This window comes from Prinia subflava, chromosome 18, assembly GCF_021018805.1.
Source record: "Prinia subflava isolate CZ2003 ecotype Zambia chromosome 18, Cam_Psub_1.2, whole genome shotgun sequence".
NCBI classification, from domain to species: Eukaryota; Metazoa; Chordata; class Aves; order Passeriformes; family Cisticolidae; genus Prinia; species Prinia subflava.
The window spans coordinates 10,619,737-10,645,652 of NC_086264.1; the positions used below are offsets into that span (position 1 = coordinate 10,619,737).

Below are 25,916 nucleotides of genomic sequence, written 5' to 3' on the forward strand. Positions count from 1 at the left end.
TCCTGCAATGCTGGTACTTCTTTTCATAATCTGTCACCAGCTGTGGAAAGTCTTTATTTTTATTTTTGCTTTCAAACCCTGCCCAGGTTTCTAAGAGCTGCCAGGTGAAGCAGATTTCACCTGTCACGTCTGTACACCTGCTTAAAAAGTGACATTCACAGCCTGCATTGAGGCAGATTGGGAGCTCAGGTAGCTGCTTTTCTGGAGGCACAGATAAGGCACCAAGTGAGAGAAACAAGAGTCCCTGACAAGCACAAAATGGTGAGTTCTGCTTTTTTTTTTTTTTCATTTGGTTCTTTGCAGTGTCAGTGACTGCAAATCTCCCATGCAGGAGGTAATTAAAGTGCTGGCATTTCATTCTGGTGCCTTCTCTGCAGAAGGGATGCTGAACCCAAAAGTTGGAGGACAGAACACCAGGGTGCTAAGAAATGGCAGTGAGCTGTCTCCAAAATGAATTTGTCATGCAGCCACCTGTAACTACTCTTTGGACACATTCAATCCCAGGCTCTGTTTCTCTCATTTTTACAACAGCTGTTAAAGATACAGATGTCTTCTTTATGTTCATAAATAGATTTTTGGACTCTTTCTGTAATAGAACATGCCAGCACAGTGAAGTAACTGGTATTGTTTTATAAGTAGTGTTCCTGTGAAAAACATTTGACTGAGAAACAAGAAGGGAACGCCCAGCTCCAGAAACTCATCTCTTCTTCAGTAAGGAGGCAGAGTAATTTCTAAATCCCTGTCATTTAGCTGCAGAATATTTTACCATGTCCCAGTGTGACATGCACAGAATAACGACCAGCACCCAGAACAGCACAGCTGAGCATATAAAGAAGAGAGAGATCAGGTACTGTTTTCAGTGTTTCCTCTCAAATGCATGAACCTGACACGTTTCACCATGAAGTGATGGTTCCTGGAAACCTGACAGTACCCTTGGGGAGCTGCTAAGCCTCATCTTCAAGACATTCAAGTTCATCTCAAGGAACAAAAATTTTATAATGAGGTGTCTAGGCAGGACTTCAGGATGATAGTTGCCATTCCCAGTGATTATTATAGACACTAAACTTCCACTTTTCTTAACAGCTAAAAGTCCACAACTTTGGACTTCAATGCAATTTGCGGATTATTTTTTTCAGCTCCTTGATAAGGATCTTCTTCTGCTGGCCTAAGCCGCCTCTCTGCCCTGTTCCACAGCAAGCCAGAAGGAGAAGACTTTTGGAGAAGCTCTTTTCTGTCCTCACAACCTTCTTCCATGGCTTTTTGGTGTTTGTCCTGGAAGGCCACTGCATTTTCCCTCCTAAGGCAGCTGCCCCAGTAAAAAAACACCGGTCTGGCTGCAGAGAGGAGGAGGAGTCACGGCACAAAGCTCCCGTGTCTTCTTTCCAAGGCTGGCAGCTCCGCTGAGCCCTGCAGGTTCCACTCAAGCTGCAGGGTGCCACAGCAAGGGCACAAACCATGAGCCTTCTTCCCTTTAAGGAATGCTAAACTGGAATGTCCAGGAAGGCCCGTGCTTCAGACAGCGATCAGTCAGCTGCCTTTCGTGTTTGGCACTCACTTGCCTGCCTTCTAAACTGTAGGTATATGTATTTCTCCACAGGGTTTGTTTAGGTTTTGTTTTTCCCCGAGTTTGAAAGTTGCTTGGAAGTGGCAGTAGGAAATCCCTACGGTCTGCTCTTTGTCATGAGAACAATTTCCACTTTATTAGGTACAAATTTATATAACAACTGAAAGTAAAACAGAATGGAGGGGGTGGAGCATTTGCTGCTGTCACTTGTGCAAACCTTATCCTAACTTCTGTGTCATGTCGACTTGCAGCTCAGCGCTCCGAGACTTGTGAGTATTTCACAACTTTTGACATCCACTTGTTTTCCTTTTTTTCTTTGTTGTATTAAAAAGATGAGGGAACTTAGAGCTTAGCTTCAAATTATTAAATGCTTTCAAAAACAGTCCAATAAGATTTCTTATAAAAAACATAGTTTAAGTATTGTACTTAAACTCGCACTTGGCACCTGTTTCTCTGGTTCTGCTGTGTTAGAGAAATCAGCAAATAGAGAAAACTGTTGCTAACCTGAAAATTTGTCATTGTTTGCTAACAAATTCACTCAGCAAAAATGAGGAGAAAATCAAGCTACTGCTTGGAGCCTGGTTAAAATAGCAAGGACAAAGGCAAAAAATCTGGGAGAAAAGTTATTTACTTCTTAGAGTATACAGCTGAAAGAGCATTAAATGCAGGCAGAGAACAGAAAATCTGCAGTAAGTGGAATCCTACTGAAAACAGTGACCGAGTTTCTGTAGATGATAGTTATAGTGTAACTTGACTGCAGTGTAATAGTGAGGTTTTAATCAGCAGAAAACAAGAGTAAACATATGCACTGATGAGTCTTGTTAAAAATAACACTTTCTACCTAGTCATAGGATCATAGATTCATTTATGTTGGAAAAGAGGGAAAAGATGAGAGGCACAGAAACTTGTCACTGGTTGTATCGTCAAAACCTGCAAAATTATATCTGTATGAGTCTAATAGGAAATTCTCCTTCCTGTGCACAGCCACTATCTTGCAGTTCCTTCTGTGTAAAGAAGATATTTTTAGGCAGGTTTCTTTTAAGAGACTCATACTGCGGAACAAACTCCTGATGATAATTATCACAGCATGTGTGGCTATACTTTCCAAGCAGTACAGAGTGCAGCGCTTCCTTTGTCTCTCAGGATTGCATTTATTTCTATTTACAGTTACAAGTTTGTTTGGCATGTACCAGTTAAATGGAAAGGTATCACTTTGTTGTGTATATATATCTTGGAAGGGGATAGTTATAGATCAACACAGTCTAAACAAATAATGTTTATAGCTCAATGGAGGTGTTAAGTTGGGAGTCTGCTGGGCTGTTCTAAGCTTAGAGTGTGACTGTACAGCTGTGCCCTGCTCTGCACCAGAGGGCAGCCCCTGGTATGGAATATCTGGGGTGTGAGAGATGCAGCCTGTGGGAATTACACCCTGTGCCAGAGCTGCAGGCATATCCAGGGGTGTGAGACAGACAAACTGCTGGAATTGAGACAGGTCCTGCATGACCCAGGGGGTTCCTGGTCCTCCCTCTGCTGGCAGAGCACAGGCACTTAAGGGATGGAGGAATGTCGACAGGCTCCTGCACGTCTCACTGTGACTGCCCCAGCGCCCCAGGTGACCTGGCACAGGAGTGGGAGGCTCTGCAGCTGGAATGGAGCAATAACGAGGAGGATGGACCATCTGGCTTGGAGGTGTCACTGGAGTTAATTCAGCCTGTGCCCTGTGTCAAAACTGCTTCCATAAAGAGAAGAAAGACAGGTGGATGTCATAGAAGATCCTGTCTGAAGGGGACAGAAAGCCCCTTATGCAGACCAGAAAGGTTTCTTCAGGAAGTCTGCGTCATTCCTGGGGCTTGGGTTAAAGATTGTGAGGTGAAAGTGTCCTCCTGTGGCACAACCCTCGGGTTATTATCCATTTTCTGTTTTTTCGGGTAGGCAGTGATGAAGTTGCAACAAGAAGTTCAAGGGCAATAAGAGACTCCAGGGCTTGGGATGGCTGTTAAGGGATCAGCAGCACAACTGTTGCTCTCCTCTACCCATCCACTTGCAGAAAAGGAATGTTACACTCCAGCAGACCAATACCTGGCTCCAAGCCTGGTGGCACCCAGAGAATTTAGGGATTTTGGTCATGATTTGGTCTACTCAACACCAGACGTGCTAGGAATGGATGGGGTACACCTGTTCTCTAGGAGGAAAAGAATCTTTGCACAGAAGTTAGCAGGGCTTATCAAAACAACTTTAAATGAAAATGGGGAAGGGGCAAAATCAGGCTCACTAGAGGCAAACTTGAAGGTAGTCCACCAGTTTTTGAGTGACTGTGCTAACAAGTTCCTTCTGTCTGCCACTGGAGGTAGGGGATGGAGATCCATATAACAACAAAAACACAAGGGTCAGTGATGTTCTGGAAACCATGGAAGCACCTGAGAATGGTCATGTAGGAATTAAGAGCTTCTCTCCCCAAGGAGGTGGTGGGGAATCAACAGCTCAACGGAAGTGCCTCTACACCAACACACATAACGTGAGCAAATAGGAGGTTAAGCAGGAAGAAAATCAGGAGAGCCAAAGCCCAACTGCAGCTTTATCTGGCTACTACCCTAAAAGACACAAAAAATATTTCTGTGCATACATCAGCAATGGGACCAGGCCTGTCAGCCTGACTGTGCTGCTGGGGAAGGTCACAGAGCAGATCATCTTGAGTGCTATCCTGTATCAAGTACTGAACAGCCAGAGGATTAGGCCCAGTCATAAGGCAAGTCCTGCTTGTCTTGTCTGATTGCTCTCCACAGCATTCTGCTGGAGAACCTGGCTGGTCATGGCTTGGACTGGTGTACTCTTTGCTGGTGAAAAGCTGGCTGCTTGCCCAAGCCCAGAGCGGTGGTGGATGGAATTGAAGGCAGCTGGCAGCCAGTCACCAGTGGTGTTCTCCAGGGCTCAGTGCTGGGCCAGCCCTGCTCAGTATCTTTATCAGCCGTCTGGATGAAGGTGTCAAGCGCACCCTCAGTTGCAGATGAAGAGTTGGGTGGGAGTGCAGACCTCCTGGAGGGTAGGAAGGCTCTGCAGGGATCTGGACAGGCTGGATCGAGGGACCAAGGACAACTGTTCCACCTTGTTTGGTTGGACAAGGCCGAGTGCCATAGCTCAGCTAAATGCAACGCTACAGGCTTGGGGCAGAGTGGCTGGAAAGCTCCTGGTGGAAAAGGACCTGGGGGTGCTGGTTGACAGCAGCTGAGCATGAGCCAGCTGTGCCCAGGTGGCCAAGAAGGCCAGTGGCACCCTGGCTTGTAAAAGTGTGCCCAGCAGGAGCAGGGCAGGGATTGTCCCCCTGTACTGGGCTCTGGTGAGGCCACACCTCGAGTGCCGTGTCCAGTTCTGGGCCCCTCACTGCAAGAAAGGCATTGAGGGGCTGGAGGGTGTCCAGAGAAGGGCAGTGGAGCTGGGAAGGGTGTGAGGGAGCAGAAGTCCTGTGAGAGGCAGCTGAGGGAGCTGGGGCTGTTCATTCTGGAGGAAATGAGGCTTGGGCATGACCCTATCTCTCTCTATAAGTCCCTGAAATGAGGCTGTATCCAGGTGGAGATTGATTTTTTCCCCCAGGTAATAAGTGATAAGACAAGATGAAATAGCCTCAAGTTGTGCCAGGAAGAGCTCAGATTGCATAATACAAAAAGTTTCTTCAGTAAAAGAGTGCTCAAGCATTGGAACAGGCTGTCCAGGGAAGTGGAAGAGTTACCAACACTGAAGACCTTTAAAGGACACATAGATGTGGTGCTCAGGCTAATGACTCAATTATCTTAAAGGTCTTTGCCAACCTAAACAATTTTATCATTATGAATGTGTTATGTCTTGCTGCCATTATGAATGTTTGAATTCTCTGGTAAAAATGAGAATATGGGAAAATAGATCCATTCTAAGGCTGCCTAAGAAAAATAAGATTCACTGGGAAAAAATAAATCCATTCTAAGGCTGCCTAAGAGTTCACTGAAACTAGAGGGGGGTCACAGGGGAGAGAGGTACAGGCTGATGTGGAGTAGTTGGGCAGTATGGATAATAAAATGCTAAATTTTTTTTTTATAAGTGAAAAATTCGTCCTTGGCTCACAGTGCCTTTTGTACCATGGACAGTGATACGTTTGACACAAACCTGCCAGTGTCAGGTTCAGGGCTCTGTCAGAGCAATGTTTCTCTTTTCTGTGCTCAGAGTTCAGCCTGTGCAGCCAGCACAGCAGGGAGAAAGGCAGTGTGGAACAGCTGAGACAGCTTGTTCTGTCCAAACCGTGGCGTTTGTGACCCAGAGGGGGGCCCTGCTCTCAGGCCAGCACAGGGAGCAGGGAAGCACAGCAGCCCAGACTCAGTTTTTGCAACAAACTTGTCAGTCTGCACAAAAGCACAGATTTTGTTCCTTTTTTACATGACTCAGTCTTGTTGCTATACTCTCTATTTTGACTCTGCACCATCACTAGGAGATAAAACCCAGGAGAGTGAATACTCATGCATTCCTGTTTAGTTTGGGGTGGTTTTTTTAGGCTTTTCTGTGCACTTAAACACTCGTAATGGAAGATAGTGACTTTAAAGGTTATTTTAACCACAGGACTGCAATTCATTGTCAATTCTCAATATTATAATAAATTCCCAATTCTCTACACTAAATTACAGAACTATGCAAAACAAGAATATCCCAAACATGTCCATTTGCTCTCCAGGCATGCTAAAATTTTTCTAATTTTCAAAAGTATTTTTAAAGTAATTGCTTAGAAATGGAGGGAGGAAATCCCTGCTCTCAGTTACTTATTATCAGCTACTGATTTCTCAGAGAAACATCTATGAAGCCAAATCTCATTTCTATAAGCAGTTACAAAACTTAAAGACATTTTCTCACTCAGCTGAGGTGTCTGATTTCCATTTTACAGGTTTTGATAGGACAGAAACTCAAAGAATGAAATTCAAAGAATGAATGCTGACATATTAACTAACAGGGTGACAGAGTTTGTCTCTGCAAAGAGCAAACCCTAGTGGGAAGCACTATTAATAGTTCCTCATGGGAGTGTATGCTCAGAACTCCTTTTGAACTGATATTTAATGGGACAGAACCACGTTGGAGCCCCTGATACCTTCACAGACAGATTATTCTTTCACAGAGGACACGACTTCTATTTCATATCACTGAACCCACATCAATTTACCTTCTCGCTGCCTCTGTGCCAAACAGAGAAGGTTTGGGAAGGTTCCCCTGCTCTTGCTGGTGCAGAGCTGTTCCCAAGATGGGTCCTGTGACCCCGTGCTCAGAGTGAACCTGAAGGTGGGACCAGAAGAGAAGGACATTTCATCCAAGCTGCCTGTCCTGCATCAGTGTGAGCAGAGGTCCCACTTGATCAGGGCTGAGTGTCACCTCTGAGATAATGTTCTGCACAACTCTCTGAGCAGTCTGGTCTAGGATTTCCTCCATATCCTTTAACTGATCTGGGGCCTGTTCTCCATCATCCATCAGGATTTATCGGTGGCTAGGGCTAAATCTTTATATCATGATGAGAACACAAAGAATTTAGGCACCTTGGCAGCTAATAAAAGCTTTCTGTCTTCCATCCATAAATTAATGTACTACTGTAAAATAATTCCTATTTATTTATCATTTCCCTTAGAAATTAATGAGGAACAGCAGAAATATTTGGAAGCCATCAGGAGATGTACTATAAAATTAAGCTGTTGTCCCTGCTGATAAGTTTTTATAAGCGGATAACTGGATACTTGCATCACTACAAATTATCACACAGTATTTCATGCTACAACAGATGAGGTTTGTCCTTAAGAGCAGCATAAGGTTTTTATCATTCAGACATTGTTGATACAGCTGCTATGCGTTACAACTGAACAGTTTAATAGTTTACCAATTAACTCTAATGTCAATGCTTAAATATTCTGTACCAAAAAGTGGTGAATGGGGATTTTTTGCCCACTGAGGAACTGCTTTTAAAGGAATAAAAATACATGTAGACTAAAAGGGTTGCGCTCTGCAGTAGTTAAAAATGCCAAACCTTAAAAAAGCCAAACTTGCTAATCCAGCTCTCTCATGACTGAAATTTATCAAATATATTAGGATATGTTTTTGGAAGTAAAAATACAAGAGAAGAAAATTTACTGGCTGCAATTTATTTTTGAGTAGATGGACCATCATATTCTAAACTGCTAGTCAGAAACGATTCCCACTGCACCTCTCCCTGGCTGCAGTCTCTGCCAGAAGGCTGTGAATGTCAAGTGTGGGTAATTTTCTTCCTTGGAGTTTAAGCTATAAATAAAGACAGGGAAACTTTACTGTCTCTGCTGGAGAAAGGACCTGATCTCATTGACTGTGTCGTGTCACTGTCTGCCATGGACTGTGTTTGTGGAGGTACAAATTCGACAATGCAGTGGTTGAGCTAAAAATCTTGTGAACAACATATGCAGTAGAAGACCCATTTTTTGTAAAAGAATAACAAATGACAAGGTTTACTTCACCTATCTTAAAACTCATTTTAACTATTAACATGTTATTAATATAGTATTAACCTTGGTTCTCTTTGGTTGATAAGCAACATGATAGAAAGTTGGGCATGAACTCTGAAGCCTCTTTTGATGCTGCATTGGCTAATTAAGAATTATGGCACTCCTACCAGTGGGGCCTGCATATATTCTGACAAGTGACAAAACTGCTGTAAGAGAAACTGGGACCCTTACCTGCCCTTCCAGAATGAAGGAGAGGTTTTGCAGAGACTCTGTGGAAATCTGTGTGCCTGATTCTGAAAGCTGCAGCTGGTTCCTGCCACCAGCCATTGTAAGAGGAAAAGCTATTGACATGAGCACACTTGCTCAAAAATAACAAATTGTATCTGTTAGTATAAGCCACACAGTCAAGTTGCCTGAGGCTGAATGCCAAACTAACCTCAGGCTGAATTCTATGAAAATAACAGAGACAGAAGAGGCATATCTGGTAGAACTAAGGGTGTGTTGTGTGCTTGTAAGGACACAGGAGTGCGAGTCATAGTGGCTCTCAAAGGCTCAAGTGCTGTCACCTTTGGCAGAGGAACAAGGAGCACTGTTTGTTTCCCTGGCAGCCTACCTCGGCAACTGTGTAGCTCCTGGAGTTTTTCTTTCTGCTGCTCCTTGGTAGGGTGAATAGGTCAATTGTTGTTCCACATTCCTGAGGTTTGATTGATGCTGATATTTAGGATTAGTTGTACTCAGGAGAGGTTGGACAGCAGAGGGGCTGAGAGGAGGGTGGCAATCCCACCTGGGATTGCACTGGTGCCTTTCTCAGCCTGGGAATTCCAAGGTTAACCTGTCCTGCAGTGACCAACTCTGGATGCTGGGGATGGCCAAAGTCATCAGACTGGGGTTCATATGTGGTGCCTCACTGCTTACAGCTTTCTTTCACTCATTTTATTTAATTTTCAATAATTTCTATTGAATAAAAAAAGGTCTACACTATCTTATAGTAATTACTTTCATAGGCACAAGAGATGTGATTTCACACTGGCTAATATATATATATACATAGATGTGTGTGTATGTATATGTGTATATATATTTATTTGCCAATTACCAGTATATTATCCATTTTATTCTTGATCATAGATTAGTTAATTTTCTCAAAAACAATAGAAAGGACTAAAAAAAGAGGAGTTTCATTCTACAAATGCAAAAATATTGGAAGAACCTCACTATTTTGGGCCCAGTATATGATACCTGGGGATGAATTTTTGTTTTTAAGTGATTGTTTAGCATTCTCCAGGATGGTCTGTGTTCACTTTAGCCCCCAGTGTGTTCTGGTGCAGCTGTGAGGACTCACAGTCATTCTGAACTAAGCTCTGCAGGGGAACCTTTTTCTTCAAGCTGTAACATCTACCCTGGAGAAACCTGAGCTAGCATCTGGGCTAGCTGACTATAGCAACTAGAAATATTTGCTTGGGGAGCATGAAACTTCCCAGATGTGCAAAGCAACTAAAAGGGAGGATTTCTTGGAAGAGAAAACTCAGAAAATTATTGCTGCTCGTGAAAAATCTGTGTTAAGGAGCTTACCCAAATCACAGGAAGATGGTGAGATGAAGGCAAGGAGAAGACTCAGGGCTGCATCCAGCTGTCTTTGTCATTGAACCCAGGTCTTCTTTCTGTGATCTTGTGTCTCCTTTTCTACACATCTGTTTTTTTCAAACAAAGCTATTTCTACAGGGGTTTAGTTTGGTTTTTCCAGGAGTTTGGTCCACCCAGTGAAAACAATCTATTTGGTTCACGAGTGCTGTATGAAAAAAAGGAAATCATTACATCATACTCTGATTAAAGATTTAATACCTTTTTATAATTATGAATTCACGGGAAGGCAGTGAGCATAGGATTGAGTTTGAAGTTCTTGAGTAGAATATGCATTAGTGATCATAAATCCTACTTCTGCTACCCTCATTCTCCTTCCTCTCACTTCCACCTGTCTTAATTCTTTGCTGTTTTCTCCATTGTGTCATACAACTCAAATTCCACTGCTGTGCACCAGCAGCATCACTGATTTCTGTTCCTAAGCCTTCACAACACTGTTCCTGTAGAAATCCTGTTTTATATATATGTAAGCACACAAAAAAAAGTTCTGCTTGCCTTGGAAGCTCTGAGGTGGAATATGTCAGTGAAGAGACTGCTGGAGACCACCTACACCATGCCAAAAAACCTCTTCTGCAATTATGTAAATAAAATAAGCCACTCAGGACTTGGCCAAGTTTATGCAGGTTTTCTAGGCTGCCAAACCTGTACAAAAAAGCACAGCTTTAATTAAATACTTATAAATATTTTCTTTATACAGAAGAAATGCATATTTTCTGCTAATTTGTTTTTGGAAATGAGTGAATTACTCTTAAGGGGACTTAAAAGAAAATCACTAGCTTGAGTAAATAATTCAGTGTAGAAAATTCCAGCTCCAACAAGATCATTTTGATCAAAATAAAGGTAACTGAAACTGAGTCTTATTGTTTGAGACCCAGCTGCTGCAGGGCTACAAAACTGGCAGTAGTGCCTTCACATATTGCAGGAACTCTGTTCTCAGCCCAAATCTGTGACATTCTCTGTGCTTAATTTCCTAAGAAGACAATGCTTATGCAATCACACATCTGTGTGTGTTTTCATATTCCCATCCTCCACCACACTTCTTTTAATTCAAGGCCTAATTTCACTATATAGTTTGCATTTGGACCCTTCTTCAAGCCTCCCACCTGGGAGGTTCTAAATCTAAAGTTGGGTTAAATTCACATCACACCAGGTTGCTCCAGGTTTGGTTGATTTTTCAATTCCTCTGAGTATGGGGCTTCTACGACTTCTGCAGGGAGCCTCCTTCAAAAATTTATTTTCTTGCAGACTATGTTGGGACTGCTTTTATAAGAAATACTAATCTTAATGTCCAAATAAACTGTTCTGTCAACATGCTTTTATTTTCTGCTGTATCTCTTCAAGGTCTAGCTGTGAGTACAAAACCCATTGCTTGAACAAAAATTTACTTGTTTCTCCAACCACAACACTTGCAAGATTTGAACATGAATCTAAGGAAAAACTTATAAAAGAGAAGTGAAACCTTCTAATTGCATTTTATTGTGTCATCTGTAGAAAGCTAATAAAAAGGGCAATGAGCTTGTTAGACAGTTGCCATCATTGTCATGAAAAATCACAAAAAATTGTGTTATGCATTTTCCAGGGGAATCCCCTTTATCCTACAGCATTCAAAGATGGGATTCCATTATATAAATAAAAATAACCTTGTCAGAAAGTCTGTCTTGTGTTTTCCATTAATTTAGAATACAAAAAGGGGACTTGCAGAAGTGACTCATGAAATTTCAGAAGCTTCCTGCTTTGAATGATCCTAATGGATGGGCTGAAAGCCACTCAGAAATCTATTGTGGCTTTATACTTACATTTTTTTCCTCACATGTAGGTCCCAAAATGTATTTCCCTGATGCAGATGCTGTGCTTCTCTTCTGAGTGATGCTCCAGCAGGCAGAGTGCTGGGGATGGCACGGCCAACACAGAACTCTGCTGGAGCACTGGGCAGGCTGCAGAGTCAGGTAAGGATCACTGGAACAACGTGGCATTTTTGGAAATTTCAGCAAAGCTTTGAATGTTGTTTTGCAACCCAACATGAAAGGTAGGTAATAGAGCAAATTTAAGGCTTGGAAACATCTACAGTATTTTAGATTAAATCCCTACACTCTGTGATTTTTACATTGGTTTTCCCACGCCTTGTTGTTCAGTTGTACCAGAATTACATCATAAATAGATCTAGAGGGTTTTTTTTTCACATTCATATTTTTCAGCTTATTTGTAGCACAGCAAGTTCTAGCCAAGTTTTGTGCTTGGACCTAATCCCTGTGTCTGGCTGATATTTCACAACATGTGAGGCCAAAACCTCTGATCCTCAAGAGTGTTTAGTACAGGAGGGAAATCCTTTCGAGTGTCCAGCCTCTGCAGCACTCTTCAGAGTTCCCCACACATCTCCCAGATGATTCACTGACAGGGGCATTTCCAGCTGGCATTAGCATTTGGTGTTGTCCCAGAACAGTTTGTGCAAGAGGCAGATCCACACACAGAGCTGAAGTATTTGATTTATTTACAGTCCTGCCCAGAACTGGAGGCTGGATGGCACCTCCACAACAGCTATCAAAACTCTTCGCTGTTCATAAAATTTTATCAAGCAAAGGCATGAATGCTCATTGCCTACAAGTCACATTTCTCTTATTCATATTAATTCTTCTATTGGTTGATTATTATGTTAGTCCTATGCTCAATCTTTCTCATCTTTTCTGCTGGCTTTCAGTTGTTTTTCTGCAGAAGTCACAGAACCAATTAATCACGTCAAATTTGAGTTAATTATTGATTGTCTTGTATGATTTCATGCCAAGTTCCTGAGTGATTGCATAAGTCTTATCTTTTATTAAAAGCAAGAAAATATAGACCTCCTGACTTTGAAGAAGAATCTGGAACTCACGTGTTACCAGTGGAGCCTATGGAAAGTTGGAAGCAGGTCATGAGGCACGCCAGTCCTTCCACAGTGATTGCCAGTGGTACACATAAATAACCCAAGGTTATTTACTCTTCCAAGGCTGTGAAAAAAATCAAATACTTGACAAACAAATAAGTATCTATTTACATTGAGCATTTCAAATAGACATTCAGCCAGTGTTGTTTTGACTACAGCATTTCCTCAACAGCTCTTAAAAGAATATAAAAAGCCATTATTCTTGTAGCAAGTTGCAGACACAGGATTGTGTGACTATCAGAAAGGAAATTTGTTTTGCCCTCTGGTCATACTAATGCTGTCTCTTATGACTTACCTATTTAAATGCCTTCATCCTTCATGATAACTTGAAATCTTGTGTTCTGGAAGCAATTCTGTTTGCTTCCAAAGCCAGGGAACATTTTGAAATATAATTGTACCACTACCCCTTTTACAGGTATATGTAAGTTTGGTATTTTTCTACTTCTTTATGATCTCTTAAATTAATAATTTGATGCTGTTTCTTATATTTATTCACAGTAAATGATGTAGCTTTGAAGGTACAAACAACAAGACAACATCCTTCTCAGTAAGGCTTAGTATCTACAAACAGGTGTAACCTACAGCCAGGTGTAACATCGAGGTGTAACAGCTATGTTGGGCCCCTTAAAAGAATTGAAAGTGCAGATAAGTTGAAAATATAAATCATAGTAGAATAATCTACTTTTAGGAAAAAAGCTGAGAGATTCCAACCACTGAGAATAAATATATTATTGTGCTCGCTGTGATTGTTTTGTACAGATTTTTTTCCTTGAAATCTTTAATAATCATTAAGGACTTGAATTATATAATGCTTTTCTAGATAAGCAATCTTTTCACTAGTTTTTAACAGAGATTGTCTTAAAAACTGGGAGCTGTGATGCTCTTCAGTGGTTCTAGGAGATCAATGTTAAGGAGATTGCTGGATCAAAGCTTCTCCCTGACATGTTTCTTTAGTATAAACCACTAAACTAACATGAAAATGAGAGCAAAATTTAAAAAAGAGTGAGGAGATGTATGTTTCATCTGCTGTCTTGCTTCACTGATGCTAAGATCCATTAGTGTGAGCAGGATTTTTCTCCTGTCTGTGTTCCAATTACTTCAGTCCTCTGACATCCCTGGCCAAAGCTGGAATCAGACCTTTTTTACAAAGCTGAATGAAGATGTGTTCTGTTTCCAAGTTTTCCAGATGGTAGTGGGAACAAGGGGAAAACCATGAAACAACCATTCCAAAACTTAGGGTAAATACAATTTTCAGGATTGTTGCCAAGGAGAAATTGATGTGATATTTTCTGTTCCCTAGTTCTCAGGTGAGGATAACAAAATCTCTTCTGTGGGACATTCTACAGTCTCTTGAGTCCCTCCTGCCCGTGTGTTTTGTCTGGTGGCTGAATCACAGGCAGGGCAGTGGAGGGAAATCATTGCAGTGTCCAGCACAGATTTGTGAATCACTGTTCTTTCACAGCATTCAATGGTAGTTACCCAAGCCAAGAAATAATACTTTCCTGAATGAAGTTTTTCTGGGAAAACATTATTCAAAGGTTTCTTCTTCTTCTTTTTTCTTTCTTTTTTTTTTTTTTTTCCTGGAGGAAAGAGAGAAAAATATCACCATGGCAACTTTCAAATGAAAGCATCTTCGAGTGGCGGTGTATTAGCACTTTTTTTTTTAATTAAGAAAACCTCCCCCTCTAAATACAATCTAGAAATTTCACTTCATCTCAAGACAGGTGATTCATTAAGTCCTTTCATAAGGAATGCAGGATTTTTTTGGGCTGACTACAATCTCAACCCTCCAGTAATTTCTAACAGAGATCCTGGGCAGGTTGGACAGTTGAGGGGGGAAAAGACCTCACAGTGCCATTTGTATGTGGTGGTTTAAGGAAAACAGGTACAGAAAGAACAGTTACATTGATGAATTCTGTTAGTTATAAAAAAGTACAGTTTACATTAAAAAAGATTTGTCATGCAGTTCTCTTTTCTGTGCTGTCAGACAGCTTCCAACTAAACTTATAAAGAAAAGGCTGCCATAAACGTGGCTGTTTCTCCTGCAACATGACACAGTGCACCAGATGATTTATGTCTCACAATACTCATTGCAAACTAGAGTTGTTAACCTTGGCTGAATTCTTGTGTGGGTATTTTCCCTCTCTCCTGAATCCTGACTATGCTGTTCTTCACACCTCCTTGTCTCACATCCCAGCAAACTTTTCAGCACGGAGCCTTGATTTGCTTGATTTGTGCTCTTCTCTGTCCTTAATTGCTCTGCAATTTTTCTCATTTAACCCGTTGTTTGTGTTTCCCAGAAATCCCTAGCTATACACAAGTAGAAAGGCTGCTCCTCTGACTTCCCATTTCCCACAGAAGCTAACCAGATAACTACACGATTTTACATTTTAATTTTGTTTCGTTACAATTCCACACAAACACAGTGTTATTTAATGGACTACAGCTTTTTGCCTGCAGTTATGCTCATTTTGTTTCATACAAAAGAGATGTTTCTCACCTCATTATCCTGTTCCACACAGTTAGAGACCAACCCCATTTTCCTGTTCCCTTGCTTCTATTCAGAATGAAAGGTTGTGCCATAGTTTGCTGTATCTTAGACTTTTCAAGCATATTTTGGTGGATTCAGTCCTTCAAAGATAAACTCTCTGGGCTACTAAAGAGGCCTGATTTTAAAGCTTTTTGTAGTAAATGATGTGAATTTCATTTTGTGTCATGATACTAATGCAAAGGGGAGATGGTAAAATAATTTATCAGCATTAGGGTCTGCAATCTTATGAATCAACTACAAATATTCTCATTCTCTCTGCTCTTATTTGAGGTAAAATTGCCCATTTAGCTTGAGAGGTATGCTGGGGCACTTTAGACTTAAGTCTTCATGCCCTTGTGACTGGGATAGAGTTAATTTTCTTCCAAGTACCTGGTACAATGCTGTGTTTTAGAACTGGAATGAGAATAATGTTGATAACACTCAATTTTAGTCATTGCTAAGTAGAGTTTATGCTGATATACGATGACATTTTATCCTAAGATTGACCATTTTTGCTACCAGTATTCAAGAAAAAAAATCCTCAAAGTGCCAAATAAATTAGGACTAAATTTTTGTCTATTTTGCAGAAAACAACTGATTCAACCAAGGTCAGGCATAATCCAAATTCGGTAGTATTTTTTACTTACCCATTCTGCCCAGCACCTTCCCCTTCAGAGGCTCTTATGAACATGATGGTGAAAGGTCCTTCCTTGTCTTTTTTGTATCCTTTTTCATTTTGAGGAGTCCAAATGCTGTTACTACAAGAGATTAAACTGTGATATGCAGTTGCAGATGCATTTTGAGACAAATTTCTCCCCCAGAATGTTGGAGAATCTTCTTTAGAAGCATTTTTGTAGGTAGCACTGAAGTTCTAAGTGCAAAGTATCTGGTTTAGTAGCCAATCTCTCACGAACAATTCCACTGTGTAAGCACAGAGGAGAAAGTAATGTAACTTCTATGGAGCAGGATGGTTATTTACCTGAAAATCTATGTTGGCATTCAGGAGCATGGGCATAAACCCAGCTGAAAACTCTGCTACAGGTACCTGCTGCTACCATTTGCATTTTCTCTAGCTGATCAGAATGCAAAGTGCAGCTTTCCTTTACAGCATTTAAATTTAACATTTCCCATGTTTCTACTTCTGAAGCAATTCCTTCTTTTTTCTTTCTTTTCTCTTTTTTTTTTTTTTTTTGAAGGACAAAACCCCCACTCATCTCCTGCCTTCATGTAACTGAAAATATCTCTCAGATTCATAAGATTTTATGGTTGCTGTAGATTATTTTGCATAATTTAGATGAAACATGAATATTTCAGGTCTCATTTTAAACTGTGTGCAGTTTCAGGATACACAGGTCACAGTGAGGACAAAGTAGGTTTCTTGTAGTTTTCATCCAGCTAAAGATGAACGACTTGACAATAATGCAAATTTATGTACTGTGCACATGTGAAAATTTTAAACAAGAAAATAATTTGACTAAAACTCTGAGCAGGATGTAGTGCTGAGAGTGAACTCAAGCTCTGTATTACACTTAGTAAAAGTGACTTTTCAACAACAACGTGGTTCAGTAAGATAAAGAGCTACAAATGATCCTCTGCCCTCTTTGGGACCTGAGGGGTTTTGCCAGTACCTTTCCTAACAGTTCAGTGCTCAAACCACAACCTACCCCTAAAGGCAAAAAAAAAATCATCCATAATTGTGTTCTCATTCCCTGTTGGGTATTTGTTGCTATGATAAAAATATCAAAAATAATATTTACAAAGAGTGCTTAACAACAAATGTATAGATCAGGACACATTTTGCTAAATAAACTTTAGCTCTGGCTCTATTTTGTGTGTCTTATTAATGCCTTTTACATTTTGAATCTCCTGTTATTCTCACTGCATTTTTATCTGTGAGAACTTACTCCGAAAGGCCTCTTAACTAATTATTACATGTTGCATCCTGAAGGCTGTCATTTAGGGATAATGCTCAAATCTAACCATCTGTGCCCCACAAATGAGTTCTTTGCTGTTTACTTTTTCTTTACTGTGTATTTGAGCTAAATTAATTTTGCCACTAGCAAAACTTAAGGAGTCTCTAAGTCCATCACTGTGTTTGACAAGCTAATATTTAGCATTAATATCATATATCCTTGCATTGAGGAAACATTAAGTTTATCTTCTGCAATTTGAGGAGTGATTGATACCTTGGAAAGTCTGACATTGCATGGAAGGATGAAAAGAGAAAGCAGCATGTATTAGCTTTCTTTTCTGGCTGGATTTTACCATTTGGTAAATATGAGGTCTGTAGCCAAGTGCAGGACACATCTTCACAAGGCAGTGGTCTGAGCTCTGGGCCTCAAGCATGCTTTGCAAAAAAAGTAAAGGTCAAAGGAAATATTTAATTTCTTACGTTTCAAGTTCTGATGTTTAAGGTATTGAGTGGAATAGCAATGACTCTCTGACCTTTTGGCAAAATTTTCAAACAGGCATTGCAAACTTTACTCTCTAGTGTAAATGCCAATTAGCAGGAACATGCAGGGGAAGGAAGGACTGTCAAAGCAAATCAACAACTACTAAAGCAAACAAAGAACATATAAATACAAGATGTGATTAAACTCAGAGAGTTTCCTGCCATGCTGATTACTGAGAATACGCTTTTGAAGGTTAACATTTCTCTGATACAAGCAGAATAAGCCATGGAGGATAGTACTCCACAAGAATGTCACACAACAAAACCAAGAAAAGCTTCAGTTCATGGTGGGAGGTAGGTGAAAGGGAATTAACCAAATAGGAATCCTATTTAAAGATATGTGCCAGTTTTAATGCTGAGAAAAAATGCTTTAGCCAGCCTAACTCTAGCTAAATACAAAACTTCTAAGAAAAGTACTCTATGTCATAAAAGCTTAAACATTTAACAAATGAAGGCATGGTTTGGCTCTCAGCCAGACAAGCATTCAGCCGTGTGATTCAGTTCAAGACCTGGTAATTCCACTGGCTTCCTTTCTGCTTCAGTAAGTATAAGCCACACAGAAAGCTCACTCTGCCTTAAAGCCTTCAGACTTTGAGAGCTGCTGATAACACCTGGTGGAGCTTGAGGACAGATTTCCAAGAATTCTGTGCAAAGATTGGTGGCAAGTAGAAGAGGAACTACAATGGGTTCAGGCACCATGACAGTGTAGAAGCAACTCTCTAATAGCTGCAGCATCAAATGACATTTGGAAGTTACCAGAGGTGTAAAATAAGTTTCTTTGGCAGTGTGTTTGAGGGCTGTACCTATAGGTAGGATCTGTACCAGAGTTTCTTATTGTCTCAGAGAACATTAATGTGGTTCTGTCTTTATCAATTTGAATAATTACATTCTGGCACTCAGATATTCAGGACACAGCAACTAGAAGTTATTTGTTTTTACTATCACAGCTGTTACTTGTCTCCAGTCACTTCAGAAAGTGGATTTGGAATTTTATTTTTACACTTTAAAAGAATTTTAGGTATTTTACATTAGTTAATCAAACCTTTCTCTTGCATTATGTTCCATAAATTTTCTTTGTTTCCCTTTGGTTGTTTCCTGTAAGAAGTCTAAAGGAACTTAGGAATGAAAGAGCAGAGAGTGAATCTGTGCCTTTGACTTTCAGCATTTACTCCATGACAAGGCACTGAGAACATGTCTTTCCTCTAAAACTTACTCATAATCCATGAAAATTTGATTTCAAAATTACTTATTTAAGGGCTCAATATGGAAACCTCTATCTAGTTCAGAAGTACTGCTTTCTTTATGGGCTCCATTCCTCTTCCAGTCACTTCCATTAGTTTATGAAATCTTTACTCTCCATGGCTTCTCCCTTGCAAAAAAATAGAAAAGAACTTTCTTTTGGTACAAGACTAGGGAAAAATTGATTTTCTTCTCAGTCTTATGGACATTCTGACATTCTCTGTGGTTCTGAGCAGAGAGAAGGAGCTCCAATATTATGCACAATACAAAACTTTAAATAGATGCAGCACTCTGGTTGTGCAGCTACTTGGTACTTTGTCCCCTTGAAGGTAATTGCACTAGAGCAAGAGGACACAACAATTAATTAGTGGAGCCAACAAGCAGAGAATAGCACAACAAGAGCCACGGGGTGAGGTTTTGTTGGGGGAGGAAGCTGAGTTCTCTAAAGGAGACTCTAATTATCGTGGCAAAAGAAACACTGAAGAGGAATTGCTGCAACAATGCAAATGACTGGGTGTAAAACTCAGCTCTGCATGATGTGGACAGTACTTGAATCTGGATGTGAAAAGACCCCTACTTTATACATGAGATGTTGCTCAATAAAATGTGAAAGGACTAGAGAAAGCTGGAGATGATGGTAAGAGTTTAGAGGGAAGTTTGCAGCAGTAACAGAGAAAAGAAGATTTAAAGTACTTTGCTGCACAGGAAGTCAGAGAGAAAATGCTGAGGACATGTGTTTGTAGAACAGGGGAGAAGAAGAGACTGACTATAATAATAATAATAATAAAAATAATATGCAAGAAGTCTATTGCACTACAGAATGAAGATGGGAAATGGGAAAATAGATTGTTACAAGAGAGAGGTGTTTGAGATCGCTGATTTGCTCATGGGAACAAGGAAAGGAAAGGGCTGATCAAGGAAAAAAAAATCTGTGTGCTAGAAGTCAAGAAATTACAGAAAATTTGAGAGTAACCAAAAATTAAGAATGTTAGACTTCAGGGCTCTGGGGTTTTTTATGGGGTGGGGGTTTTCTGCAAATGGTGAATGACTCTCAGGACATTCCAAGATTTTGAAAGAAGTGGCAGGGGAACATATTGAGGTCTGAGCCACCAGCATGATACAGTCATGAAGAAAACACTGGCAGTAGTTCCCTTTTTCCCATAGAAACTGAAAATATTACCAGCAGCTGCTAAAATCCCCATAAAATCTGAGTACATTTATGTTTCCGGTCATTCATTTTCAAGAACAAGGAAGCAGATGAGGAATAGAGATATAAATGAATTGAATGTGGAAATTTATGTGCGATTAGGTAATTACACTATTTCAGCTATATCTTTGGGGCTGGAAACAAAATTATTGTTTTAGTGTATCTAGAGCATTTTCTGTTTAAGAAAGTAGCAAATATTTGTTACAAATACTCTCCACAAGTCCTGTCATACGATTATTACTCTCCTGGTTCTTCTTAATTAAGATGGCTTTCAACAGTGAGCTGCAATCCTGACAGTGCATGGACTGACCTCCCATTTGGATATTTTACCACAGCACAGTGCCAGCTCTTGGTTTGTTATCTTCTCTGATCCACTTTTAAATATTTACTTGCAAGTTTTCAGGTAAAGAAACTATTACTGAAGAAACCTCATTTGGGTCAGTTATAGTAGTGTGTGTGTGATAAGGAATAAAACCTTGGGTCAAAGCACTGCACTGCAGTACATGATTAACCTAAGCCTGTGAGGAACTTTATCAGCTAAATCAAAGGGCTCGTGACTCTGGAATAAAGGTTACCAGGCTGTGCACAGGGAAGTGTTTCCTGGTGGGCAATGCACAGCTTCTCACAGCTTTTCCTTATTTCCAGTTGCCAAACTCCACTGAGGAAATTCTTAAATGCATCACTGCCCACTATTAGACACACATACACTGTGTAAAGAAATGTAAGTATATACTCTATCTAAATATTTTATTTAACATTTGTATACATAACTAGAGTTTTTGATGCATTCAATGTAGAGTCTCACACATATGCCACCACAATATTGCAGTTATGTAGGTAATTCATTGAATTAGGGTAACAAATGGTAGCCAGGGGAGAGGTGGAAAACAAAAGTTGTTTAATATTGCCTCTGCATTAAATTGCAACCTGCAGTATGAACTGATAAATAAATAGGGAGCCCAGGATGAGTTCAGGTTTTCACAGTGTGCCCTCAGCATCTGATTTTCTACCAACAGTTTGGTAAAGTGATTATGTATTTCTCCAAGCTACAAATCAGTTGGTCTTTCCAGCTACACACCATAGGGTCTTGTCTTTATTTGGAGTCTTGGCAGATTGGTTAATTAAGCCAGTACTAAAGCAAAATTCAGTGTAATCTAATAGTGACAAGGTATGACTGTGGTTGTGTCTTTCAGAAAACCTGCCTGGGCAGTGTTTGTCTGCAGTACCCGCTGTATCTGAACAGCCATTGCTTCTGCCTTGTGAAGAATGGGATGGGACTAATCCTCTTCTTCCTATGGTAACAACAGAGTCAATGCCAATCACACAGCAGCTACAAGTTATTTGTTTTTACTATCACAGCTGTCTCCAGTCACTTCAGAAAGTGGATTTGGAACTTTATTTTTACACTTTAAAAGAATTTTGGGTATTTTACATCAGTTAATCAAACCTTTCTCTTGCATTATGTTCCATAAATCTGGCCTTTTAAAAAACCCACATTGTTCATACAGTGTGTGATATGAGATACAGTTTTTAGTGTACCTATGTGATTCTATGATTTGTCAGATATGCTTGCTTGCCCCAGACATTTACCATATCTATTTACATGTAAACAATGTATCTGTAATATCTTATAATGCTGAGGTTTTTTTCAGCATAAACCATGTAGATACCTCCTGTAAAGCCTGATGGTCACTGTGTTTCTTCTGTTCCAGTGCTTATGTACCAAAGACAGAAGCAGGTCATTGCAAGTGGGAAGCAGTTCTGAAAGATTTGGAAAGGATCAAGACATCCAAAGTAAGTTCATAAAACAGTCAGCATTTCATATAATCACAGAAGAAGACTTAATAAAATATTTAGCGCTGCACTCAGCTAACAAGTGTGAGTGGGAGGGACAGGGATGGTGTTTGTTAGCAAATGCTTATAATTCCAACTCTTGTTTTCTTGTAGGATATTGATGTCAGTTTATACACTGCAGACGTAGATGAGGATGTAAGTAAACCTGACATATGACCACAACTAATTCTGAATGTGGTGGCTTCATTTCCTTACTAGAAATCATCTCCTAAAGCAGACTTGTTCTAACTTAACAAGTGTGTCTAAAATCAAATAATTTGCCTTGGAATAAATAGTTCTTCCGATCAAAGTGCTTATGATAAATTAAGCAAGCAGGTATTAATTGTTTTTATTTAGTCACCTGCTACTAAAATTGATCAATTTAGGGGATGATCAAGGCCGTGTTGTACAGGGCTTTGAGCAATGTGGCCTGCAGAGAGGAGTCCCCGTGCACAGCAGAGAGGTTGAAGTACAGGATCTTTAAGGTTCCTTCCAACCCAAACTACTCTGTGATTGTGTGGTTCAAAATTATTGTATCAAAGCAAACAATGCTGGGATTAATTTGTAATTTAAGGGAGCATTACCTACTGCCTCTACTCCCTTACCCATTCTGAATTCAGATCTCTGAGTTAAAACTACTAAGAGTAATATTAATTTAATTCCACTATGTTTAGTTATATGCCAGGTTCCTATCCTAATTAATTATTTTCCTGTGTTCTTCACTAGGACACTACATTTCACCTAATTTTAGCAAACGGCCTGGCCTTTTTGTTCTTAGCTCTCAGCCCATCTCTGCAGATATTCCAATGTATTTGAATAGTAAGAAAAGATGCCCAGTAAGTAAAAATTGCCTCTTTGTGGCTGATTTTATCTTAGATTACATCTCACTTATATCATACTTGTGGTTTAAATGAATCATCAATTATGTCCTACATTTGCTTATTCCTTTTTAATCATAAAACTATTGCAACTTGTTTTTGGTTTTTTTTTTAGGACGAATGCCAAGAACTTGTAATAAGGTGCTTTTTCTTAGAGACACAAGTGATAGTTGAAGAATGTCATATCAAAAACTGTAGCAAAACACAGGATGTGTGGAATATATGGAAAAATGGAAATCAAAGCCTTGAAAAAAAAAAGGTAAGCAACACTAACAGTCTGTGGAAAAAAGACAAATCAAAAATGTTTCTCCAGTAGCAGAAACACCTCTTTTGTTACATAACCAGCAGGAGGGAAGAGATGAAAACTAATGAGATTCCAGTAACCTGTGCATGTAATAATGAAAAATCAGAGATCAGTGGTTTTTAGAAAAACCCTTTCAGGATTCCCATCAAAGCCAATACTTCTGTGCATGCTGACATTTATCAGGGTGTTTGAATGTGTGTGTACAAATGACAGTTTGCAGGTTCAGTACCTGCAGGTATGTTAGACACACACAGAAAAGTATCTTAATTTTCATTGGCACCTTTCACTGAATGATCCTATTCAAAAAGTGAGCCAGGAAATGCACAGACCATAACTACCATGGAAACCTCCACTAATATTTTCTGTAGACCTTACCTGAATTAGAATTATTCCCCAAAACAGGGCAAAAATTTAATTCTCTATCAGAACCAATGGATCGGTATCCTGCTTCACTATTGCATTTTGTTTTTCAGTCGACTTCCACAAAATCAGAAAAATGCAAAGAATGTGAAGAATATGAAGAAAAAAATTTTACAGAATTTGTACACAATTTTGTAAAGGTTATACAGAGGGACTGCAAAAACTGACCAAAACACACAACCTGGGAAACAAGATTCTTAAATGAACACCTGCAGAGAAATTAGATTATTACCAAAAATAAACCAGAAAAAGAAAGTAATTTACAATCCACTTGGTTATCTCTTAATGTATCTCTTTCTATTGTTGTTTTCAGGTAAACTTAATTACTTCTTCTACCCAAGAATTCAAAGTCAAATAATTAAAATATTTATGTAAAGACTCTTCCTTGCCTTTTCCTCCTTTTGTGATAACATATTTAATGCTAACATTAATTCAAACAGTGTACCTGTGCCACAGATAAAACTGAGAAATCATTCTTTTTAAAAGTTGCCTTTCCCAGCTTTTCTGAGGGTCACATTTGTCTTGCAGTTAACTGGAAATGCAGAGTCTTGCAGTAGTACAGGACATATTTGTAATCCCAGCTTGGGGATCTTTTGAGCCATTAGTTTCCCAATGAGCAAAAATTTTCTCTATCAAGAAAAGAAAAAAAAATCTAATATTTCTTATGATTGATAGAATCTACTGCTTTTCAATGGAGTACAGAGAAATGAAACCATAGTTTTGGTCAGTCTCAAGGCATTCAGGTGAGTTTATGCAGTCAGTGGCACATGGAACTCCCCAATCCTCTGAATAGCAGGTGTTAATTACAGTCCATTAGGACAGCTGGGAATTTCTTCTCCTCATTAACCTTAATTGTGGCTTTTTACATTCTATTTTCCAAGAATCTTCTTTTTCTTTTATTGGTTGAAGATAACAAATGAGAGATTATATTTCCTTTGGTTGTTCCTTTGGCAAGCTTGCTATAACTAATTCAAAGACAATTAGATCATGATGAATAATTCCTGCAACTTTTTTTCTGTGACAAGCTTCCTGCTTTCATGCACCATTTGATATTTTAAAGTTTTAACTGAAGTCCTCAGACAACATTTCTCCCTCTCACACTTCCTACTGCAGGCCAGTAGCCAGGCTTTATTTTACCCCAGACAATATTCCTAGCAGTAGGTATCAGTCATTTGGATAAGTTAACTTAACCAAAATCCCTTGGCTGTACTGTAGTTTTATCACATCACATGAATCCTTTTTAGGACCTCATCCTCCAGTCTTTTATGCCACTCATAAATTATGAAGATCTATCTGGGACAACTTAAGACAGAATTCATTGAATTTCTGAAGTTGTTTGTAAGTTTTAAGTTCTCCAGCTATAACAGATAAGAAGCAGATATTAAACATTGGCCTAAAGACCTAAAGGAGTTTTTTTTTTTGTCAGTTTAATGTCCCCTTTTTTCCCATCATGACCTTCTGGGATCTTCTGAAAGCACTGATAATTCTGAATAGTCTGTGAATTATTTCAGCATTGGTGAAGGAACCTCAAGCAGACAAACTTCCACGAGGCAGGCATCAATCCTGTCAGAGCTGGGGCATAACCTTCCCACATTTGTGCTCGTGTAAGGTCACAGCTCTTGGTGACTGACAGAAAGTCAAGCCATGGAAACGATGCCTTGCCCTCCTCAATACAGAAGAAAAGGCACCATCACCAGTGGCTCTTTGGAAACAGCTCTTGAGAAGCTCTTGAGTCATTTCTGTCTGTGCAGTGGAGCTCCTCAAGTCCCATTTCCAGCTGTGACACTGTTGTGGAGCACAGTGGTTACACAGATAATTTTTTTCTTGGAAAGCTGCCTTAAAATAAACATTTCAAAGTTGTGTTCCCTGGACTTTATCAAAGGCCTCTATGCCAATACAAATAAAAAGAAAGGGGTTGGGAGGCTAACAGGCATAGCACAGCCTATTTGGGTTTGGTCACAGCAATTTATGAGTCTGCATTTAGTCCCAGAAAGCAAGGAGTAATTTTAAGCTGCATAGATATAAATGGACAGGATAAAAATAATAGCATTTCTGACAAATATGCTATAAGGAGTCACAGGGAAAGGATGAGGGCATAGAAAGTATGCTTTTCCCCCTCTAGTCCTTAAAGTTATTTCAACCACTAAATATTTAAGTTGGCAATATTTGGAATTTAACACTTGGATATCTGCGACTACTGTCACTAAGCTGTTACCTGCATCTTCCAAGCCTGCACACCATGACCTGCTCAAGGAGCACTGAATGTTGAAACCAGAGCATCCTTTTGCCCTGAGCAGCTACGAAGAGCATTTCAAGTGCAAACCACCTCAGCAATGTAATCACTACCACCGAAATTACTCTGTAAGCACAACAATCATCCTGGGAAACTGAGGAAGGGAACACACAGCTGTTTTCTTAGCTGAGACTAGCAAATCTCGAGGTTCTGAGGAGAAGAGAGTAA

At 39.8% G+C, this 25,916-nt stretch overlaps 1 protein-coding gene across 6 annotated transcripts in view; it reads left to right on the forward strand.

Moving 5' to 3' along the window:
• The window catches only part of IL15 (interleukin 15), a 36,178-nt gene extending 12,343 nt beyond the window's left edge, over window positions 1-23,835 (forward strand). Inside the window, exons 1-8 of one of the 6 annotated variants that reach the window (XM_063415176.1) lie at window positions 1,358-1,573; window positions 1,706-1,833; window positions 11,492-11,621; window positions 21,214-21,317; window positions 21,733-21,814; window positions 21,968-22,009; window positions 22,847-22,990; window positions 23,509-23,835. In XM_063415176.1, coding sequence (XP_063271246.1) covers window positions 11,568-11,621; window positions 21,214-21,317; window positions 21,733-21,814; window positions 21,968-22,009; window positions 22,847-22,990; window positions 23,509-23,622 — 540 coding nt within the window. In that variant the 5' untranslated portion in view covers window positions 1,358-1,573; window positions 1,706-1,833; window positions 11,492-11,567 and the 3' untranslated portion in view covers window positions 23,623-23,835. Of the gene's footprint in view, window positions 1-1,344; window positions 1,574-1,705; window positions 1,834-11,491; window positions 11,622-21,213; window positions 21,318-21,732; window positions 21,815-21,967; window positions 22,010-22,579; window positions 22,697-22,846; window positions 22,991-23,508 lie in introns of those variants that run through there. The other 5 variants (XM_063415178.1, XM_063415181.1, XM_063415177.1 and 2 more) reach the window with 5 other exon arrangements.
• Window positions 23,836-25,916: the final 2,081 nt, after the last annotated feature.